At 42.7% G+C, this 19,220-nt stretch overlaps 1 protein-coding gene and 1 long non-coding RNA gene across 2 annotated transcripts; one reads left to right on the top strand and one right to left on the bottom strand.

Moving 5' to 3' along the window:
* Nucleotides 1-38: 38 nt before the first annotated feature.
* LOC117762729 (C-Jun-amino-terminal kinase-interacting protein 1-like) lies at nt 39-14,918 on the bottom strand. The gene is made up of 12 exons (XM_034587294.1): nt 14,651-14,918; nt 10,636-10,711; nt 8,148-8,816; nt 7,263-7,844; nt 6,350-6,583; nt 6,175-6,250; nt 5,911-6,077; nt 5,712-5,815; nt 4,590-4,700; nt 4,318-4,388; nt 4,055-4,153; nt 39-3,862 (listed from the first exon to the last, which is right to left on the bottom strand). Exons 1-12 carry the CDS (start codon nt 14,720-14,722, stop codon nt 3,790-3,792), a joined length of 2,334 nt encoding a protein of 777 aa, XP_034443185.1. The 5' UTR covers nt 14,723-14,918; the 3' UTR covers nt 39-3,789.
* On the top strand, nt 8,638-19,213 carry LOC117762732. Its single transcript, XR_004614054.1, has 3 exons — nt 8,638-8,648; nt 12,534-12,539; nt 18,776-19,213. It is a non-coding gene; the product is annotated as an uncharacterized LOC117762732 (long non-coding RNA).
* The last annotated feature ends 7 nt before the right edge of the window (nt 19,214-19,220 follow it).

Genomic DNA, 19,220 nt, shown 5'->3' with positions numbered 1-19,220 from the left:
GGTGATTTATTGACAAGAAGAACCACCATCACTCATCAGCCTGTGCAACTTGTCTTCATTTTACAACATCGATATCATGCGGTGTTACACCCAGGATTTGGTTAATACCAACAGCATACAATAATAACTCCTATACAAACGTACATACATACAGTATCTATACAGGATATAACTATGTGGATGAGTTAAGTACAGTGGGCCCTCGTGGTGTCAGAATCACAGGAGTGGAGCTCAGAGGAAGGACACTTTCTGGTGGATCAGAACAACGTGCACCTCAGATGGTCGACATGGAAACGAAACTGTGTTTATTATCAGAGGCGTCTCTAAAGGTCAAAGGTCGGCCACTGGAAAGGCTCAGTGACACGACGACTGAAGAAAATCTTTAGTTTTAAATGTTTGTTTTTCCTGATTTTCAATCACATGATGAAAATCACCCGACGGAAACTTTCAATTCACATCAGAATGAACATCTTGACGTCTCATGTTAAACACATGTTGCATGAGTGAGTATTTTCATATTGTTTTGAAATGAATCGAAGGCAAAAAAGCTCTGAAAGGCGATGAATGGTAATTATTAAGTATGAAGAAGATGCTACAGATGCTTTGTAAAGATGTTCACTAACTTTAACCAGTTTCAAAATGTACAAGTATTTAGCATTTTGTCCTTTATCAACCATTCTTCTACAAATGCAGTGAAATTATGAGACAAAAAGTTCCCATGAAGTTAATGTTGTTCTGAGATTTCAACAATAAAGTCAAACGAGAATAAAGTTAAATTATGATTTTTTTGTAAAATTACAACTTTGTTCTTAACATCTCAGAATTCTTTCAATTTCAACTTGGCCCGAATATCCAGTCGCAGATCTTCTTATATTTCCCCACAAAAATGACACGTAGCCTAAAATTATTACTTTATTCTATATGACGACTTCATTCTCATAATATTATGAATTTCTTCTCAAAATTACTTTACATCTTTTTTTTCATTCAACATCTTCTTATATTCAACAAAGCCCCAAATAATTACTTTATTCTCATAAAATTACAACTTCTCTGTAAAATTAAGACTTTAATTTGTTTTGCCAATAAAACTTAAACTCTGTCGTAAATGTGAAATTGATCAATTCTATACTCCACACTTGTAGATCAGAGGGAAATGGCTGCAGTGTGAATTTGATCTATATCAGCATGTTGGCCTCTTCAGTTTATCATTAAATATTCCATGGCAGCCATCTTAGATGTACCAACTCATATCCTGTTACAAGACGACTCGTGTGAATGCGATGATCCGTTGTATGTGTTTAGTTTGGAGACGTATCTGAAGTCAACAGGTAATTATACGAATGTACCGACGACGTCATCTTCACCGCACTGAATCAACAAAAACTAAAAAGGCACTGATTATTATTATTTTTTTAAACACAAAACATTTCAGGCTTCGTTTCTTTTGACTCTACATTGAGTTCACCTGCTCAGATATCACGTGGTTGGACTGTGTGTGTGTGTGGAGTCTTTCTCGTTGGCTGGAAGTTAAAAAGTTAAAATCTTGGATCTTAAAGTTACATTAAATTAGTTTGGCCACTTGGGGGCGGCAGAACAACCTGACAACAAAACATTTTAAGAGAGAAAACATTAGCATCACTTTAGTCAAATTCAGATACTCCAATAAATACTTATATTCAGTTTCTTTTGTAGCTCTGGCCTCCAACAACTCCTGAGAGATATGTTGCTCGTTAGCTGCTAAACGCTCCACGATGTTCGCCTGCTAGCTGCTGTCACTGTCTGGTGACAGGCGCAAAGGCCGGCTGCAGGTTTATATGACGTTTTTGGCGGGAAATAGTTGCATGCTGATGTCGCTACGAATAAAGGCGGTAAAAGCGTAATTTGGTTGTTGGAAAACCAGAACTACTCGATAGGATGAAACACTGAGGGTCTCTGCAGTGTTGAGTGGGTTTGTCACTTTCAGACAAGCACTGAACTCATGAAGGTTTACGAGGGGCATCGTCCAGAAGATTCACCACGAGCAAGTGAGCGTGTGGATGAGGTTTCTAACACGTGACGGACGTGAAGCTGGTAGAAAACAAATATCTCAGGATGAAGAAGAGGAGCCGTACACGTAGAAGACGAAGACGTCATCTTGGAAACACGAGGAGGTTCCAGAGCTTTTGGTGATGAGGGCCGACGCCGGTGTGGATGAGCTGTAAACAACAACACTGATCTTTCCACAGCAGAGTTTATACGTCATGTCCCGCCTCCTGCTGCTCTACAGGCTCCGCCCCTCGCCTGGATGTTCCCCACATGTTCCTGTTGTTGTGAACGAGTCGGACCCGACAACCGGAGTTTATGTCCATTTGATCCACTTTTGAGAAATCGTCGATGTAGCTTGAGCTAATCTTCTCACGGCTGTTAGAACTCAAACTGTGGCTGAGCTTTCGAAAACAAAGCGCAGTGTTTCTTTTTAAACGTCTAGTGAGAAGTACGATCTTCCACATTGACTCGACCATTGAGCAGGCATTGCAAAAGAAGTCAAAGCTAAAAGTATCTGTTCTGTTAAATTGCACAGCTTCGTGTGGCCCCTGTTTTTACACAGTTAAAGGAACAGAAGTGAAAACCTGCATAATGGATTTGTGGATGAAACCACGATGGAAGAAAAAGGAATGTGAAGGAGCAAGAAGAGAAATGAGGCACCTCAACGCCAATCCGCTCCAACAGTAGATTGTCAAGTCTGGGGATTTATAAGACACAGAATTATATATATTTATGTTATTTGGAAACATCAATCTGTCTTTGTCTGTGCAAACACTTAAGCAGGTCCATTTGTGTATTTCTCTCTCTCTATATATATATATCCTCTCAAAGCATTGTCTATGAAACTACAGGGGGCGTCTTTGTTGACAGGGAGCTTCGTCTTTCCCGCTGCGTCAAGAATGAAGCAAATTTAATGACAGAAGATTTATCAACTTTTACAAATTTAGAAATTAAAGCATAAGCTGTGTCTCAATTCATGGACCACCTCCTTCAGGGGACACGGTCTTCATTAACTGTTCTGTTGAGTGCATCAGCCGTGTCAGTGCCTGCCGGCGCCATTACCTCTTTGAAAAACAGTTAACCAAAGCGCAATGAATCCTGGGAAAGGTTTTCGCTCCGGAAGGATCCACCTGTTGGAGTCTTTGTTTGTCTCGGATGAAAGGACGCAGTTATCAGAACCTTGGAACTGTGACAGTCTAGTTGTTCAGATGTTGAACAATTTGGAAATTTGCTTAAACTTTGGTTTGCGACCTGCTGAGTTGTTGACGTGATTGATGCAGAATCACAGAGGAACAAAGTAAATTAAACTTTGATAAACTGTGCAAATTCATAAGTTGCTTTAGTTTTTTTGGGGGGGGGGATATTTTTGGTTTATGCACAGGGTCCACTTTCAGAGACTATGAACTGTAAACCTTCTGTCTTTAAATTGACTCCGTACTCCCTACGTACTTTGCCTACCAATACTTATGTGTAGTTACGTATAAGTAATTTTACTCTATAAAATATATCAATATCAGATATTTGTTTGGGTAGATTTATGTTACATTTGTTCGGGACATCTCACGTGATCCTATCCATCCATAGAGGTATTTCTTTTGTGACATGGTCAAAGGGAGGAAACGCTCGCTGTGTCACAGCTAAGAAAAGAAAATCCACCATGCAAGTACTCTGATGAAGATATATCAGCGGTCCAGTCTGTGGTGTAAGACCAGGCTTACATGCACATAGTGAGTATTCAGTACAAAGGATGGAGGAGAGGTGCTATTCGATGAAGATGTCTTCAGTGGGACAGGAGTAGCCGATGTGCTCCTTGTAATACTGCTGGAACGCCCTCCTGTGGAGAGAATCAGGAAGGTCAATGACCAGGACTGCGTTTTGTCCTGGGGTCTAGTTGGTCTGACCAGAAAATTAATGAACTGAATGTAGATCAGGTGCAGGCAGGTTTTCAAACAGAAACGTAGTCGTGTGGATGTAGCCTGAGCCTGATAGTCTGAGTTCAGGATAGAATAGAATCAGGAGGTCTTACCCCACAGACTCGGCCAGAGGATGTAATGTTGTATCTGACATCATCACGTGACAAGCGAAGCGCTGTTGGTCGGGATGTTTGGTGATGAGACCAAAATACCTGCAACGCAATAATCAGCATCAGGTGTATTTAGTTTTTATTGAGACAAACCTGCCGTAACGTCGCTGTTTTAAAATTTGAATTAAAAGACTTTAACACACTGGGAGAAAAAGAAGAGAATAATTGCTTCGATCAAATTCAGCCTCGGGTGTCGTGTGACTCACTTGCTGTGTTTTGGATGACAACCACAGAAGGAAATGTTCTTCAACTGGAAAAAGTGGAAACACTGGTCCCCCTGATAGAGACAGAGAGAATATATAGTATGAATGATTCAACTAAACCTGAACACAGAATTTGGTAGTTACTGCTCAGTGCAACCGCAGAGCGCTCAACACCCAACTACTGGATCAGCTGCGTTTGAAAAGGTGTGACACTCACAATGGAAGGAAGGAAGGAAGGAAGGAAGGAAGGAAGGAAGGAAGGAAGGAAGACATACCCTGTGAGCAGAGTGACACTGGTCCTGGACGTTGATCTTCACCCCCTTCACACTGACCTCCAGCACACAGGCCGAGGGAGGCTGACCTGCTAACCGCCTGTTACATGCAACCTGGGAACACAAATAATGAATGTAAGTGTCTGAACTTCACACTGGTTTATTTATGTATAAGAGGTCGGAAGTAAAGATTTGTGTCAGAGTCCAAACCTGCTGCAGAGTGAAAAGTACACATGAAGCTAAAGGAGCCAGGTCTGTGCTGTAATGTTCTTAATAAGGATTTGGACCAAGAGAAGGATTTTAAAGAAACACACTTATATAACAGGAGGTTAGTTAAAGGGTCACAGGACATTTGTATTTGGTTACTGGTGATAATCCACAGGTTCACATCTTACACGGTTTATCTCCATCAAACTAAAACCCTAAAGGAGTGACGGGTATTTACAAATCCCCTATCCCACTATCTGCATGGTCAGACACCAGAGGAGGAGAAAACGTGTCGTCTTTCCTCGGTTTCAGAGCAGCGGCGTCACTGATGTCTCTACACAGACGAGCAGAAACCTCCCAGGTTGTTTTAGGGCTTAAAACTGAGTGAATTGCAAAAAGAACAAGTGCAAAATATTCATTTTTCAAAGCAGAGAGAGATGAAGAGTCATCAGGTCGAGTTTCTAACTAACACCAGCTGCTTTCTGGAAGATATTTGGGGATATGAGTTATTTTGGGATATTTGCTGCTCAGGCGATATGAATGAATGAATTTTTATTAACTCCCAGGATTTTCATTTTATAACAACTGTGGTTAAAATAAATAAACTTTGGAGAAATTCTAATTTTTATAGACTGTTCTCTACAGTTAGAGATTTACTAACTAGAGATATGAAAGATTTTAATAGGAAGGAGCCGTTGAAATGTGGAAAACGAGCCGTTTGATCGGGGTCTTATTACTGATTATTTATTAAATTAGGCCCTGAATCAGTTCAAAATGTTAGAACAGTTAGAACGCTGACTTGTGGGTTGTTAATGTTTAACAGGAGGTCCACATCCTCACTTCCTCATCTCACCTCATTGAATATTGTCGTCACAGTGTTTGTCGTGGTGCTGTTGTGCAGTATCTGTATTTACGTACCTTCTGCATCGCGGCACACATCACGTCGCTGCCTTTGTGGACGGGGACCTGAACCGAACCCAGGAATCGCACCAGGAACTTTTCTACCCAACCGTCTTGCTGTACTGTGAGATGGAAGAAGAACAAAGAAAGATCTTTAATTATGGATGATGATGATGATGATGATGATGTTTTTAAAGCTCAGTTATTTGCAGTGTACCTTGGTTAATATCTTTGTCCAACTTGACGACGTAGAAAGCCGGGAAAATGCCCGTAGCTCCGGTCCTCATGTTGTAACCCTGACACCACAGGTCCTCGGACTGCTTCAGCAACAACACCGGGTCGTCCGTCTCCAGATGAAGCTCATCCGCATGACGGGGGACGAACCTGAACCCGGGAGGCACAACAGGACAACAGATCTCAGTTTGGTGTGTTGGATTTGGACATGTCATCATCAGCCTGTGTTTGTTGATGTGTGTTTAACCTGTAGACGGCTCGGTGGCTCTGCGGTCGCTCCACTCCATTCAAAACACAGGAGAAGACACCAAAACACCCAGCGCCTGAACACACAACCGGACATTAGACTCACAGCTATTTTAAAGATGAACATTTATAGAACTATGAAGGTAATAACTCAGCTTGATTGAATCCCAACTCACCAGTGGCGCTGTAATGGCTGTTGTTGGCGAACAGGTTGAGGAACTTCCTGCTCCTGGGAGCTCCGCCTCTTCCTCCGTGAGGCTCCTCGTCCTCTGGCGCTGTGGTCGACGTTACCTTGGACTGTCTGCAGATCTTTGTTACCACGTCCTTCCTCCTCTTCACCTCCTCCTCTCTCCTCCTCTTCACCTCCTCTTCCCACTTCTTCTTTGCCTCCTCCTCTTCCTTTCTTCTCTCTGGAAACAAGGGACGTTTAAACCGACGCCACCACAACAACCAAGAAACTCTGCAAACACATCGTGTAGGTTTGACTTTCACTTGAGTCTCTGCTGAAGTTACACCTTCACATTCTATACAAAAAAACAGTTCCCCCCTCTTGTAAAAAGTGTGGTAGACGATATCAGTGTTTTCTGGTCAGTGGCGTTCCACAGGGTTTCGTCCTGGGTCCTCTACTCTTTTCTCTTTTTATGCTTCAGCAGATTTTTAACATGATACAGAGGCATGATGCGTATTTCTGTTGATAATCAGATGATGCAGAGCTCAGATTAACTTGATATTAGAACTCAAGACCTTTACAAAAATCTCATAGTATGTAATAAAATAAACAAAAATAGCAAGAGTGCTTTTGAGTTTTATTAAACTACCACCATCGGGACGAAATGTCAGGTTTGTAGAAATGTCTTATAATCTAACAAACAGATTACCATGAGATCAGTAAAGATTACCAAAGGGATTAAAACTTTAAATTATTGAACTTTCTCAATCATCAGGACAAAGCTTGTTGTTTATTATCCGCTGATGGCAGATTTTAATAAAACTTTAATGGCAAAACAATTATTATTATTTTGCTTTAAACTTTCGGCCACTGTTTAACTGCTTTCTGAGGGAAATATGCTCAGACAACTTCATCGTTACCTTGGTTTCTTGCTTCCTCGCTCCTCTTCCTCTCCTCCTCATAATCTGGGTCTTCCTCCTCATTGGCCGACTGATAGACCGTCTCTGTGTCGCTGTCGTCGTTGTGCTCGTGGTTACCGTGCAAACAGTCCTGGAGGCGGACAAGCTCCAACCGAGCGTGTTCCTCCACCACCAGAGTGTATTTCACATAATTCAACGCTGCAGCAGTTCCGCTCTTTGTTAGAGTCCGAGCAGCCACAGCATCTCCCTGAGTGACAGCTGAGTCGGTGCCACCCGCCTCAGAGCGACTGTCACCTCGTCCCCCCCCTGCATCCACCTCTGACATGGTGCAGTCCATCGCAGTGATTTCATCCCCCGCAGGGCAGAGGGATGGACCGTTCTGGACGTTCCGGCAGGGAGTCGGGTCTCCCTCCGCCTCCTCCTCCCTGATGTCAGAGTTGGTTCGGTGGGACAGAGACGGATGCAGGGGCCCTGGTGGGGGCCCCTCTGTGTCGGAGCTGAGGGACATCCTGTTTGAGCCCCCCTCACTGCTGGACCGGGACATGGCCGGGGGGTTATCCTGGCTCCCGTTATGGCTTTGGCCTAGGAACACAAAATATGGACTAACAGAGTAATTTGGAAATGAAAAGTATTTTTGGACCACATCACATGTATGTTATATATATAAACCTTATAGATATGTCATTATATAGCTTGATACTTAAAAACAAAATATTTTACAGCACTAAACTGGTAAGTAATAATAATAATAATAATAATGTTTAGGATACAGGTTGATAAAACACTTTAATCATAGACCCAGCTGGTCTTTGGGGAGAATCATAGATAAATATATAAAAAGGTAAAGAGATAATTAAATAAAGTGATAACCTGTGGTTTCAGTACCTTGCTCCTGGGTCTTGTCCTGGGCCTTGTTCTGGGTCTTGTTCTGGGTCTTATTCTGGGTCTTGTTCTGGGTCTTGTCCTGGGTCTTGTCCTGGGTCCTCGGTGCTACAGGTGTGCGTGGGACCACCATGGCCGGCAGGTAAACCTCCTGGTTCGACAGCAGGTTATTTGGTTTCACTCCCCCTCCTCCTCGGTTCCCCGCTTTAGAACCCGCTCTTCCCTTCCCCTCGGCCCCCCGGCTCTTCAGTCCGTTTGTTTCTCTGGGCCTCTGATGTACATTCCTCTCCTTCTCCTTGGCCTTGGCCTCCGCACACAGCCTCCCTGTTCTCCTCTCCTCCCTCCCTGCAGTCACTCCATCCTTCCCCTTGACGTCCCCCAGGCTCCTGTCTCTCATCGCTGCTGCTCCTCTTCCTCCTCCTCTCCCTCCTCCTGCTGTTGTAGCTGCTCTCCTCTGACTCCTCGGAGCGACGGAGGCCTGTGTGTGCGTGGCCCCTGACCCCTGTTTGTCCCGCAGACGAGTGCGAGCGTCTGAGGAGGCGTTGGCTGCCGCCTGAGTGTTGGTCCGGCTTTTGGCCTCATTGGCTGTGGGTGGTTTAGGTGCAGGGCGACGCGTGTTGTACCGGACTTTGTCCTCTGCTTTTGGTTTAACATCCGGTGGTGCTAGATCCCCTGAACACACACACACACACACACACACACACACACACACACACACACACACACACACACACACAGAGTATCAGATTATGTATTAGGCAACCAGATATATACAGAGGGATTATATGAAAACAGCCTGTAAGCAGTTTATGCTGGATAAGAGTTTCAGGAACAGAAGAAAAGAATATTTCAAGAACGTTTTTACATTATTCAAATCTGATTTTATTTCACAAAATGTTTCATTGCATGTGTCATAATCTCCATCCCATTAATCAGCATTTTCAACAGAAGGACTAGAATCAAGGAAAGTAAATATCCTCAGAAACCTCTCACACATTTTCCTTGTTTTCTCTATTTGTCGTAATTTGTAACTGTACTATATAAATAAAGTTATTATTATTACAATTATTACATATCCAATACAGTTTGTAACGTGATGAGCTAATTTTAAACGCTAAAAACATCACAACAATGTATTTAAGGATTTCGTTGATATTCAGCAGCCGCCTCTCGACACATGGACGTTTCTGTCTGACGGAGACGATGGTGCCGTGAAGACACCGACGCAGGACGGAGGGACAGAGACGCTGCTGGAGGTCGAGCAGCTCCTGCTTCAGGCCTGGATCAAGTTTCCCAGACGTCCCATGATGCTGCTGTTTTCTCCATCACTTATCGTCGGTGCCTCCGGGTTTCGGAGGCTGAAGACGGACAGAAGATGTGTCAAAATATCTTTAAATGACACATTTCATATGGACAAGGGGTAATTCATCAAAGGTAAATATTCTATCTTACAACATATAACATCATATTCTGAAGTATCTTTCAATAAAGCTGTTGACAACATCTATCACTGAGTAATAATGGTCAATTAATAATGAATAACTAATTTGTATTATTTTTGACGTCTGTAGTTTCAGCTGGCTCACCTTCCATCGTAGCTCTGCGTGTTCCTCAGCGACAGATCAACTCACTGTGACGTCATCCGGTGGTTTGTGAGCTGCTGTACCAGAAGTGACCATATGTGGAGTAGCAGGGGGTGGAGCCTGACTGAGAGCTCGACATGCCCCCCCAACACCTGTGTTCTGCACCCATTGGACGGTACTAGCTGTCAATCACACTGTGGTATCCACCCCCCAACACACCCGGTGCTTTATGGTCTATTTGACTCTAAATGATCATAATTTACTAAATGAACATCGGCTGTTTGAAGAAGACTGGAAACTAGAGATTGAGACGTAAACTCCTGAATGTTTACTGACGTTATAAAGTGAGAAGAAAGCTGTGTCTTAATTTAGGGGCCTCAGCCTTCAGATGGGTGGATCCTTCGCCAGACAACATATCCCAGGATTCATTGCAACGTTTTTCAAAGCGATCGCGGCGGCAAGTGATGAGACATCTACTGTTTACACTTTTAAATGTATCAGGCTTCAAATCAACCGAACGGCTAATGGTACAAAAACGTTGAGAGGCAAGTGATGATTATACCTGGTTGTAAATGAGTTTCCACTTTGCAGCTGTAACAATGTATTAATGTATGAGGTCTGTTATTGTCTGTTTTTGTTTGTTTGTTTTGTTTTTCTTTTTTATGTTATAAGTGTGATTTATGTTGCGACCCCCTCGAAAAAGGGATTTATCGTATTAAATACATTTGAACTGCAGATGACAGAAATCAGCTATTAAGTCATTTCTCATAGACGTCTGTAGAGACAGTGGAGTTGCCCCCTGCTGGTCGTTCCAGAGAATACAGGTTTCAGGCACTTCCACATTGGCTTCACTTTCTGGACCCGGAGTCTACGTCCATTTTGTTTTATACACAGTGTATTGTTTGTACCTGTGATGTGTGGAGAGGACGAGTGGGACTCCTTCCAACTTTCCTTCTTTCCGAAAGAGTTGTTGTTGATGGAGTCCTGCAGAAAGTCAATGAGACAGAGCAGCAGAGTAAGAACTGGATTTACACACACACACACACACACACACACACACACACACACACACACACACACACACACACACACACACACACACACACACACACACACACACACACACACAGATACAATAAATTCCCAAGCCCTTTACCCTAAAATTCAAACTAAATGCCTGACTCTACGTACACAAAACCCTATAACCAAGTCGGGCCTCTGTAGTGTCTATACTTATCATGGCCCACACAAAGCTATAAGTACAAGAACAAACACACACACTCATCCATCTTTATTGACCTGCTCCTGATGGTCCAGGTCCTCAAATCACTGCAGAAACAAACATATTGCATCAGATTTGTGTTTTCAGCACAAAGGGTCCGACAGGCCTCATATTAGCCATTGGTAGTAGCCTCTCTCTCTCTCTCTCTCTCTCTCTCTCTCTCTCTCTCTCTCTCTCTCTCTCTCCCTCTGTCTCTCTCTCTCCCCCTCTCTCTCTCTCTCTCTCTCTCTCTCTCTCTCTCTGTCTCTCTCTCTCTCTCTCCCTCTCTCCCTCTGTCTCTCTCTCTCTGATGACATCACTGCCAGGAAGAGGCAGGAGCATCGACCAGGAAGTGAACAACGGTCCCGCCTCAACATCACGGGAGCCACACACTGACTCACTTACTGACATCCCTCATCTGCTCCCTGTCGCTCTCTGTTACTATGGCTACTCACTGTGTGTGTGTGTGTGTGTGTGTGTGTGTGTGTGTGTGTGTGTGTGTGTGTGTGTGTGTGTGTGTGTGTGTGTGTGTGTGTCGGGGATAATCTGTGTATAAAGCACATCCCTCTCTCTGATCTGATGACATCGTCCCTCCAGTCTGACGGAAACAGACATTTTAAAATCTCAGTTTTATTCTTAAAGCGTCTCAGTGACATCATCGTCTTCCGTCTCATTGTCACATGGTTACAGCAGCTTTCAGAGACAGAGTCGAGCTGAGTGTCTTGTTTTTCAGAGACACATTCAGAGACGATCCTTCATCCTCCAGCCGCAGAAAGAAAACTAACTGCTGCCGACGACCGTCTTCATCACAACTCAAACAAATGTAGACAAAGGGAAGACGCCACGAGACCAAATCAACGGTACTTTCAGATGTGATTAGTGTTATCTGATGTTCAACTGTAATCCAAACTGATTCAAAGAAAAGCAAACGTCTCATTATTCCACTTTATCTCTTGTTCTATCTCTTTGTTTACCTTCATATTTGTGTCTTTATATTGTATCTGAGTGTTTGCTGCATTGTGTTTGTGTTGTGTTTGAATCATCATTGTTGTTGTACTGTTAGTGTGGATTTAGTAAATATTACAATGCACATAAATTATCAAATTTAGATGTTTGTAATTATATAAGACAGATAATTAGATTTTATTCTTTATTAGCTGTAACATTTTTTATTTTTATATTTCTGCCCTGATGTTGTTTGATCTTCAAACTGTTTCATATTTGACATATATCATATTACACACACACACACACACACACACACACACACACACACACACACACACACACACACACACACACACGCAGTCTCACTGTTGATTCAGTGTGTTTGATGACACGTGCACTGATCAATACTATGAACTCTGTGTCTATGAACTGATTCCAATAAGTGGTGTTTCATTACTATTCATTATGTGAAGAGCAGCATTGTGTTATGTCCTCGAGAACGTGCTGCACGTAGATGCACTGTATCAACGCGTGTGTGAATGTGTGAAGGTTTAAATCCAGCTGTTTTCATAAAGGATTTAAAACGTTTACATGAAGGACAATGTCCAAATGTCTAAAGCAGCTTCAGTGTCCAACAGCAACAAGGTTCAGAGGGAGGAGAGGACAACGTGTCCTCAGAAGCTGGAGCAGGAGGAACGACAGTTGCTTCTCAGTGGGACTGAATTGTTCAAGCTGTGGTTACATGAATTCCTGGACCTGCCCCCTGATGCGGATCCGCACCAAAGTTTAATGGGATTTTCCCGGATCCACATCCACTTAAGTTTCAAGAAATCCCGTTGGGACGTTTTTGTGTAATCAACAGCGAGTAATAAGGTAATAAAAATACAGGAATCTTGCATATTATCACAGAAGCAAATATTCAGTCACAAATTAAAGACTTTCATCACTTAAATTGAACTAAAATACTACATTTTAAAACCTGTATATGCCAAAGCTATATAAGTCAAATGCATTAGTTCCACATGATAAAGTGAGAAACTGTTTGAAGCAGGATTTCTACAGAGGCTCTGATCCTCTGAGACGAGGCCGCCGCTCGTCACGGAGCTGCTTCGTTAACGTCGGCAGGAATTTATCAGGATCACGAGAGAATTGAAGTGAAGACACAAGAATTCATCAGCTCCAGGTTACAGAGGATCCGTGACATCATTACTCAGAACTTTACTGGAGGTCTTCAGTTCATCTGTGAGCAGCAGGTTTCACATGTTTCAACCAAAAGAAATAAAATCATCACATCGTAATATTTACATCCAAGGTTTCATAAACCTGGACTCTGTGATAGAGCGTCTCACTTTCAGAAAGTACATCTTCATATCCAGCTTTTATAAAAAGAGTCAAGAGGTTCAAGACTGTGAACATACTATTTTAAGAGTGAAGGAACTACACATCCCATAATCCTTTGTGAACGAGCCTTTCCAACGACTTCCAGCTGCTTCTTCTCTAATTGAACCTTGTTGTTATTATACTGTTGTAATATAGTGTGCATTTGTAGATAGTATTTTATGTTCTGTAGTAAACTAGTGTAGTAGATGTTGCGAATACACCTGAGGATTGTGGGTAGTGTAGTTTTGACTTAAAACCCATTTGATATCATACAAACTTTAACATTTCTGTTGATTTCTTAATTCAAGGAGCTTGATAAAGGGAATCAGACGTATTTAGAGGAGTGTGAGTAGTTTGGTGCAGCCGGAGATTTCAGGGACGGTCGGGCTTCTGCTGATGATGACAGTCTAGTTCTGTTGATGTTTTTAAAATGGATCTCTGAGGATGAATGTGAAGTGAAACCCAGGATGAGACGACTCTGATCGGAGCTGTAAACAGGATGTAACTCCTTTAAAGGGACACCACCAGTGCTACTGGTCTTATGAGACCTCCAAGCCGGCTCCTATAGAGAACTGTGATCCACAACAGCCTGAGCAGCCACATCACTGAGGTTCACACTGGTTTTTATAGACCTTCTCCTCTTTTGACTTGAATCTCCTCCCGTCGTGATGATACTGCTGCAGCCGAGCCATATTGAATATCCTCCTATATATTTCATGAGATGACAGAACGGCTCGGAGCTTCTGGCTTCAGCGGCACAATCAGGGTCAACAACAGTGTTTCCTGTCAAAGTGTCCTTGAGCAAGTCACCGAACCAGAAGCCGCTCGGACAAAACAGGTCAGGCACACGACAAAGACACACAACATCACAACATGGAGACGTGGACATTCAGATTTGCTGGAAATATCGTCACGACACACAACATGTTTACTGGAGCACTGCAACACCAAGGTACAGCTGAGCCAATTCTAGAGCTGACCCACTGCCAGCGTGAACACACAGACACACACACACACACACACACACACACACACACACACAGACACACACACTCACACACACACACACTCACACACCTAGCAGCAGATACACAGCCGTCCTCTGCTGTCTCATCCTGAACATCCTCCCAGGAAATACGTGGACATACACACACCCATTTATTCGGCTTGATGCTCCTGCTGTCTCATTCTAAACACAATCCAGCCATGATCACACACAGACACACACACACACACACACACAGACACACACACACACACAGACACACACACACACACACACACACACACACACCAGTCCAGCTCATCACAGGGATCCTCCCAGTCTGTCGTACCTGGGTGCCGGCCTGTGGCAGCTGTGGGAACAGAGCCAGGGTGGTCGGCCTCTTTGGTCGATATTTGTCCATGACAGCACAGGTTGATCCCCCCCGTTGACAGGCAGCTTCTTCCCCTCCCTCCTCCTCCTCCTCCTCTTCTCCCCCTTTATCAGGCCACTGTCGGCGCTCCTCAGCTCAGGCGAGGCCTCTCCCACCCTCCTCTACCTCCCTCTCTTCCTCTTCTTCCGCCTCAGTCTCCTCAGCATCAACCAGCTCCGAGCTCGGGCTCTGGACACACCCCTCCACCTCCATCCTGGCTCCATGATTGGCTGAACACAGTGTCACATCATCACCATCACCAGCCCGGGAAGAGGAGCGGAGAGGAGAGGCAGAGAGACAGAAGGAGGGAGGGAGGGAGGGAGGGAGGGAGGAGGGAGAGAGGAGGGATGGGAGGTGTTGAAGAGACATGGGATGAACGAGGGATGACAGAGAGGAGACGGAGAGAGAGAGAGGGGAGGAGGAGGAAGTCAGGGCCAACCAATCAGAGCGAGCCATGACATCAGCAGCTCCTCTGCCTGAGGCATTTTCAGTTCAGGCTAATAAACAATGTGTGTGTGTGTGTGTGTGTGTGTGTGTGTGACCCAGAAAAATAAGATCACACAGTGAACAGTAGACAGAGGGGACACATCAGTCAGTAAAACATTGATTATTGTTTTTTTTGTACTTTCTTTCTTTTTCTTATCTCACAATTTTGTGTGTGTTTGCATTTTTATTAGTTATTACTTATATTTCTTTTGTCATCAAAGGATATTGGATTATTTGATATACTGTCTTTGATTTTAGATTTTCTATCGTATTGTTTGTTGTCTTTCATTTTAAATGGCCTTGTATTAATTTGCCTCTCGTCTTTGAAGCACTTACGTAAAACAGCTCGTGAAAGTTGATATAAACAATTTTTTTCTTTTGTTAATTTTGTCATGCTTACGTCAGAATTGAAGTTATGTGAGAATCTAACCCACTGTTACCACCAGTGGAATCTGTGGTTCTTTCATATCATGAGTCCAAATCGCATCAACCACACTTCACGGGACCACTAAGAACAAACATGTCAATGGTGACGTTACTAAGTTGAACAGTTTGAGAGACGTGTGTTCCACAGACAGACAGACAGACAAAGAGACAGACAGAGACAGAGAGACAGACAGACAGACAGAGAGACAGAGAGACAAAGAAACAGAGAGACAGACAGAGACAGACAGACAAAGAGACAAAGAGACAAAGAGACAGACAGACAGACAGACAGACGTTTGTGGGATTAGTATAAACAGACTTTTTAAACTTCTGTGGTCTTGCGGTCATTTGTCGTTTTGCGAAACAAAGAAAATTAGACCCACTGTAACTAACTCCAGGAATAACTTAACATTCGTAAAGTCTCTGGTTCAGCAACTCAACCAACCAGCCAGGGAACTAGTCAAAGGATTAACCGACCACTCAGTCAGTCAGCGGCAGGACAACAGTTCACCAGTTACTCAGCCACAGAGTCGACTCTGCAGTTATGATTCCAGTCATCACTAGTGAGTCAGCTTTAATCCACGACTCAGTGAAACCCAGTAAAACGTCCTGAGGTGACTCAGCAGCACTTCAGCAGGTAAAGAGTAAAGAGATGATTCTCCTCAGAGCTCGAGAACAGGAAAGTGAACTTTAAATAACGATGACGATCACGATTAAATTAATTTTCCGTCTTTATTCCTCCTGGTTGGTTGGTGAGTTGCTGTCCGTGGTGCTGAAAGAGCAAATCATTCAAAAGTTTCTGCCTCGTTTCAGAATATCACGACTTTTCTAGTTAATTAAACTTGAGGGAACAGTTTTTATTTCAGCTGATACTTGAGTTTTAGTCTTTTATATTTCTTGCGGGGGGGGGGGGTTAGTGCTCCACATAGGCCCCCAGATGTTCAATGGTACTAAACAGTATGAATCACTGTGAGCTCCAACTTCACCTGATTTTCAGTTCAGTGTTGCTGTGTAATGGACAGAAAATATAGATTATTAGGTACTTACCCCAACTTAATTTAATATATCACATTTTTACCATGTAATAATTTTGTATTTTTCAAATATGAATGTGAATTTTAAACTTTACAGCACTGTTAGGATTTGTTTTTAAACTGTAACTGATCTCTAACTAATTACAGAATACAGACTGATGTGTTAAATGTGGAATAAAACAGGAAACACACTCAAACTCTGTTCAATCACAAGTCCTTCAGCAGTTTTAATGAAAATAAACTCTTTTTGTACAAAACAAATAAATATCCATGTGACCCACAGACCTCAGACAGACCTGTGGCCCTCGAGGGCCCCGAGCCGCTCGCTGGAATGTTCAGTAAACACAGGCAGCTGGTTGGGGCTTGTGTTGGGTTCAGGATCGGTGGGAACTGGGAGCGTTTCTCTATGATCACAGGCTGAACTGGGAGCGTTCCTCTATGATCACAGGCTGAACTGGGAGCGTTCCTCTATGATCACTGGCTGAACTGGGAGCGTTCCTCTATGATCACAGGCTGAACTGGGAGCTTTTCTCTATGATCACAGGCTGAACTGGGAGCGTTTCTCTGTGATCACAGGCTGAACTGGGAGCGTTCCTCTATGATCACAGGCTGAACTTGGAGCGTTTCCACTGATTGTCCTTTTACCCTGAAGGATGCAAACTTCACAAGTTCCAACTTCTCCTGAACACCAACAGAGCGACGCCCTCCAGGAGCTGAGGTTTGTCTTACAGACAAAAACAATCCATCAAACTTTGACCCATCCAGGCAACAGTAAGGGGGTTTCACTAAGTCACTTTGGATTCAAATGAAAAGCTAAATCTTCATATAAAATCACAGTCGTTATTATTTCTGAAATAGAGAATACGGTGCATTGATTTAGAAAAACTAATTATTTATCTCAAAGAAAAATACTCAAATCATTAATCTGTGCTTGGTTTGATTCCACGTTTTGAATCTTAGTAATAAAAACATTAATTTACATCTTAGGTCTTAGGTTCTGTCTCGAACTTTTAAGACATATTATTTGATTTATAAATAATATCAGCCATTATTTGACGAGATTTCTCAAAATCCTTGTTCTTTCTGTCTGAACAATCCCAAAGTCCTGAGGCGGCTGCACAGTCTACTAACGACCTCTACTAACGACCTCTACTAACGACCTCTGTTACTTAAAGACACAATTATCTCGAAACATCTCAAATCGAAATAAAACTGGATCAAACTATGAGAGCTTGGATTTTAAAGTTAATTCAGAGAAGCATTAATGAATGTTATAATATACAATAGGTTTTCTGTATAAAAGATTTTGAAATCACTTTGAGATTCAGTTATTTCATTGCTGAATTAAGACGTCAATTAATTAAATGTTTGTCAAAGTGCTGACGTCAGCTCCTCTGATACGAGGATTCACTGCTTCTCTTTCATACGACAGTAAAGTGAATATCTGTGTTTTTCACAACAAAACTGGGCATAAATGTGCAAACTTCACCAATTTGTGACACTTAATCGAGTAATTATTGGTTAATTAATAAACTAGTCTTTAGTTACAGCCCTGTATTGTTTGCAGATTTGTTTTGTTCTGTGTTTATGATTCTGTTGTGGAGCTTCTGGTGAGAAACATCCAGACAGAATTAAGTCTCTATGAAACCCCCTTAAACAGACCATCAGTAAACAGGTTATGGTTTTTATATATTTTATATACAAACTCTGTTAAACATATACGGGAGAGCAACACGCCGTTCTTTCCTCTCTACATTCTTTTTGTTTTTTAAAACCACACAAGCAGCCTTTTCAGTTGCCGGATACAAAAAAAATATTGCAAATGCTAAAAACGTTTTGGTCTCAAAGACTCGTCTCTCTCTGCGCCGCAGATACAGTGTCTAAATTCATTTAATTAATAGTGATTCATTCATGTGCTGCTACGACCTCACAGACGTGCGACCCTCCACACACCAGACGGGTGCAACTAGGGAGGACTACAAAACGTTATGATCCCTAATGAACCTCGTCACTGCTGCTAAACATCGGATGTGCAAAAAAACATGTATAAACATTGTATATATGTGTATATATATATATATATATATATATATTACAGTGGGAGGAGGAAAAGACGCATCTATATTCACGGTCTGTTTTTAACGTGGTCAAAATAAGGAAAACATCCTGAACAACATCATCAGGGTCATACAAACAGAAATATCCTACATTCCCCTGTGGGCCACGAGTTTGACGTGAAGGAAAACCTTCTCCATCGCTGTTCTGAAAGCAAACGACTGCACAGCGAGGGGAGCTACAACATAAAATAGTGTTTATACATTTGAGTGGAGGTCAGTGAATCTGCTCGTCACAGTCGCTGCCTGACGCTGAGTAAAAGTCAGGATGATCTGGTTTTGTCCAGCGCTCTGAGATGCCGAATTAAATCTCTTATACAACATTTATACAAAATCCTCACTGCAACATATCAAAACACGCAGCTTTATCAAACTCCGAGTTTCTCCTCCTCCGAGCAGGGAGCCTGGTGTCGGACATGTGAAGAAGCA

This window comes from Hippoglossus hippoglossus, chromosome 6 (assembly GCF_009819705.1).
Source record: "Hippoglossus hippoglossus isolate fHipHip1 chromosome 6, fHipHip1.pri, whole genome shotgun sequence".
Classification (NCBI taxonomy): domain Eukaryota; kingdom Metazoa; phylum Chordata; class Actinopteri; order Pleuronectiformes; family Pleuronectidae; genus Hippoglossus; species Hippoglossus hippoglossus.
Note: the sequence above shows the minus strand (reverse complement) of the source record. Positions and strands in the feature narration are given on the sequence as shown.

Excerpts from the sequence above, each read along its gene's own strand:
- LOC117762729 (XM_034587294.1), bottom strand. The coding sequence starts at position 14,722 with ATGGACAAATATCGACCAAAGAGGCCGACCACCCTGGCTCTGTTCCCA. Across the intron at positions 6,251-6,349 it reads CAGCCATTACAGCGCCACTG|GCGCTGGGTGTTTTGGTGTC; the intron begins GTGAGTTGGGAT and ends TTGTGTGTTCAG. Across the intron at positions 5,816-5,910 it reads GGACAAAGATATTAACCAAG|TACAGCAAGACGGTTGGGTA; the intron begins GTACACTGCAAA and ends TCCATCTCACAG.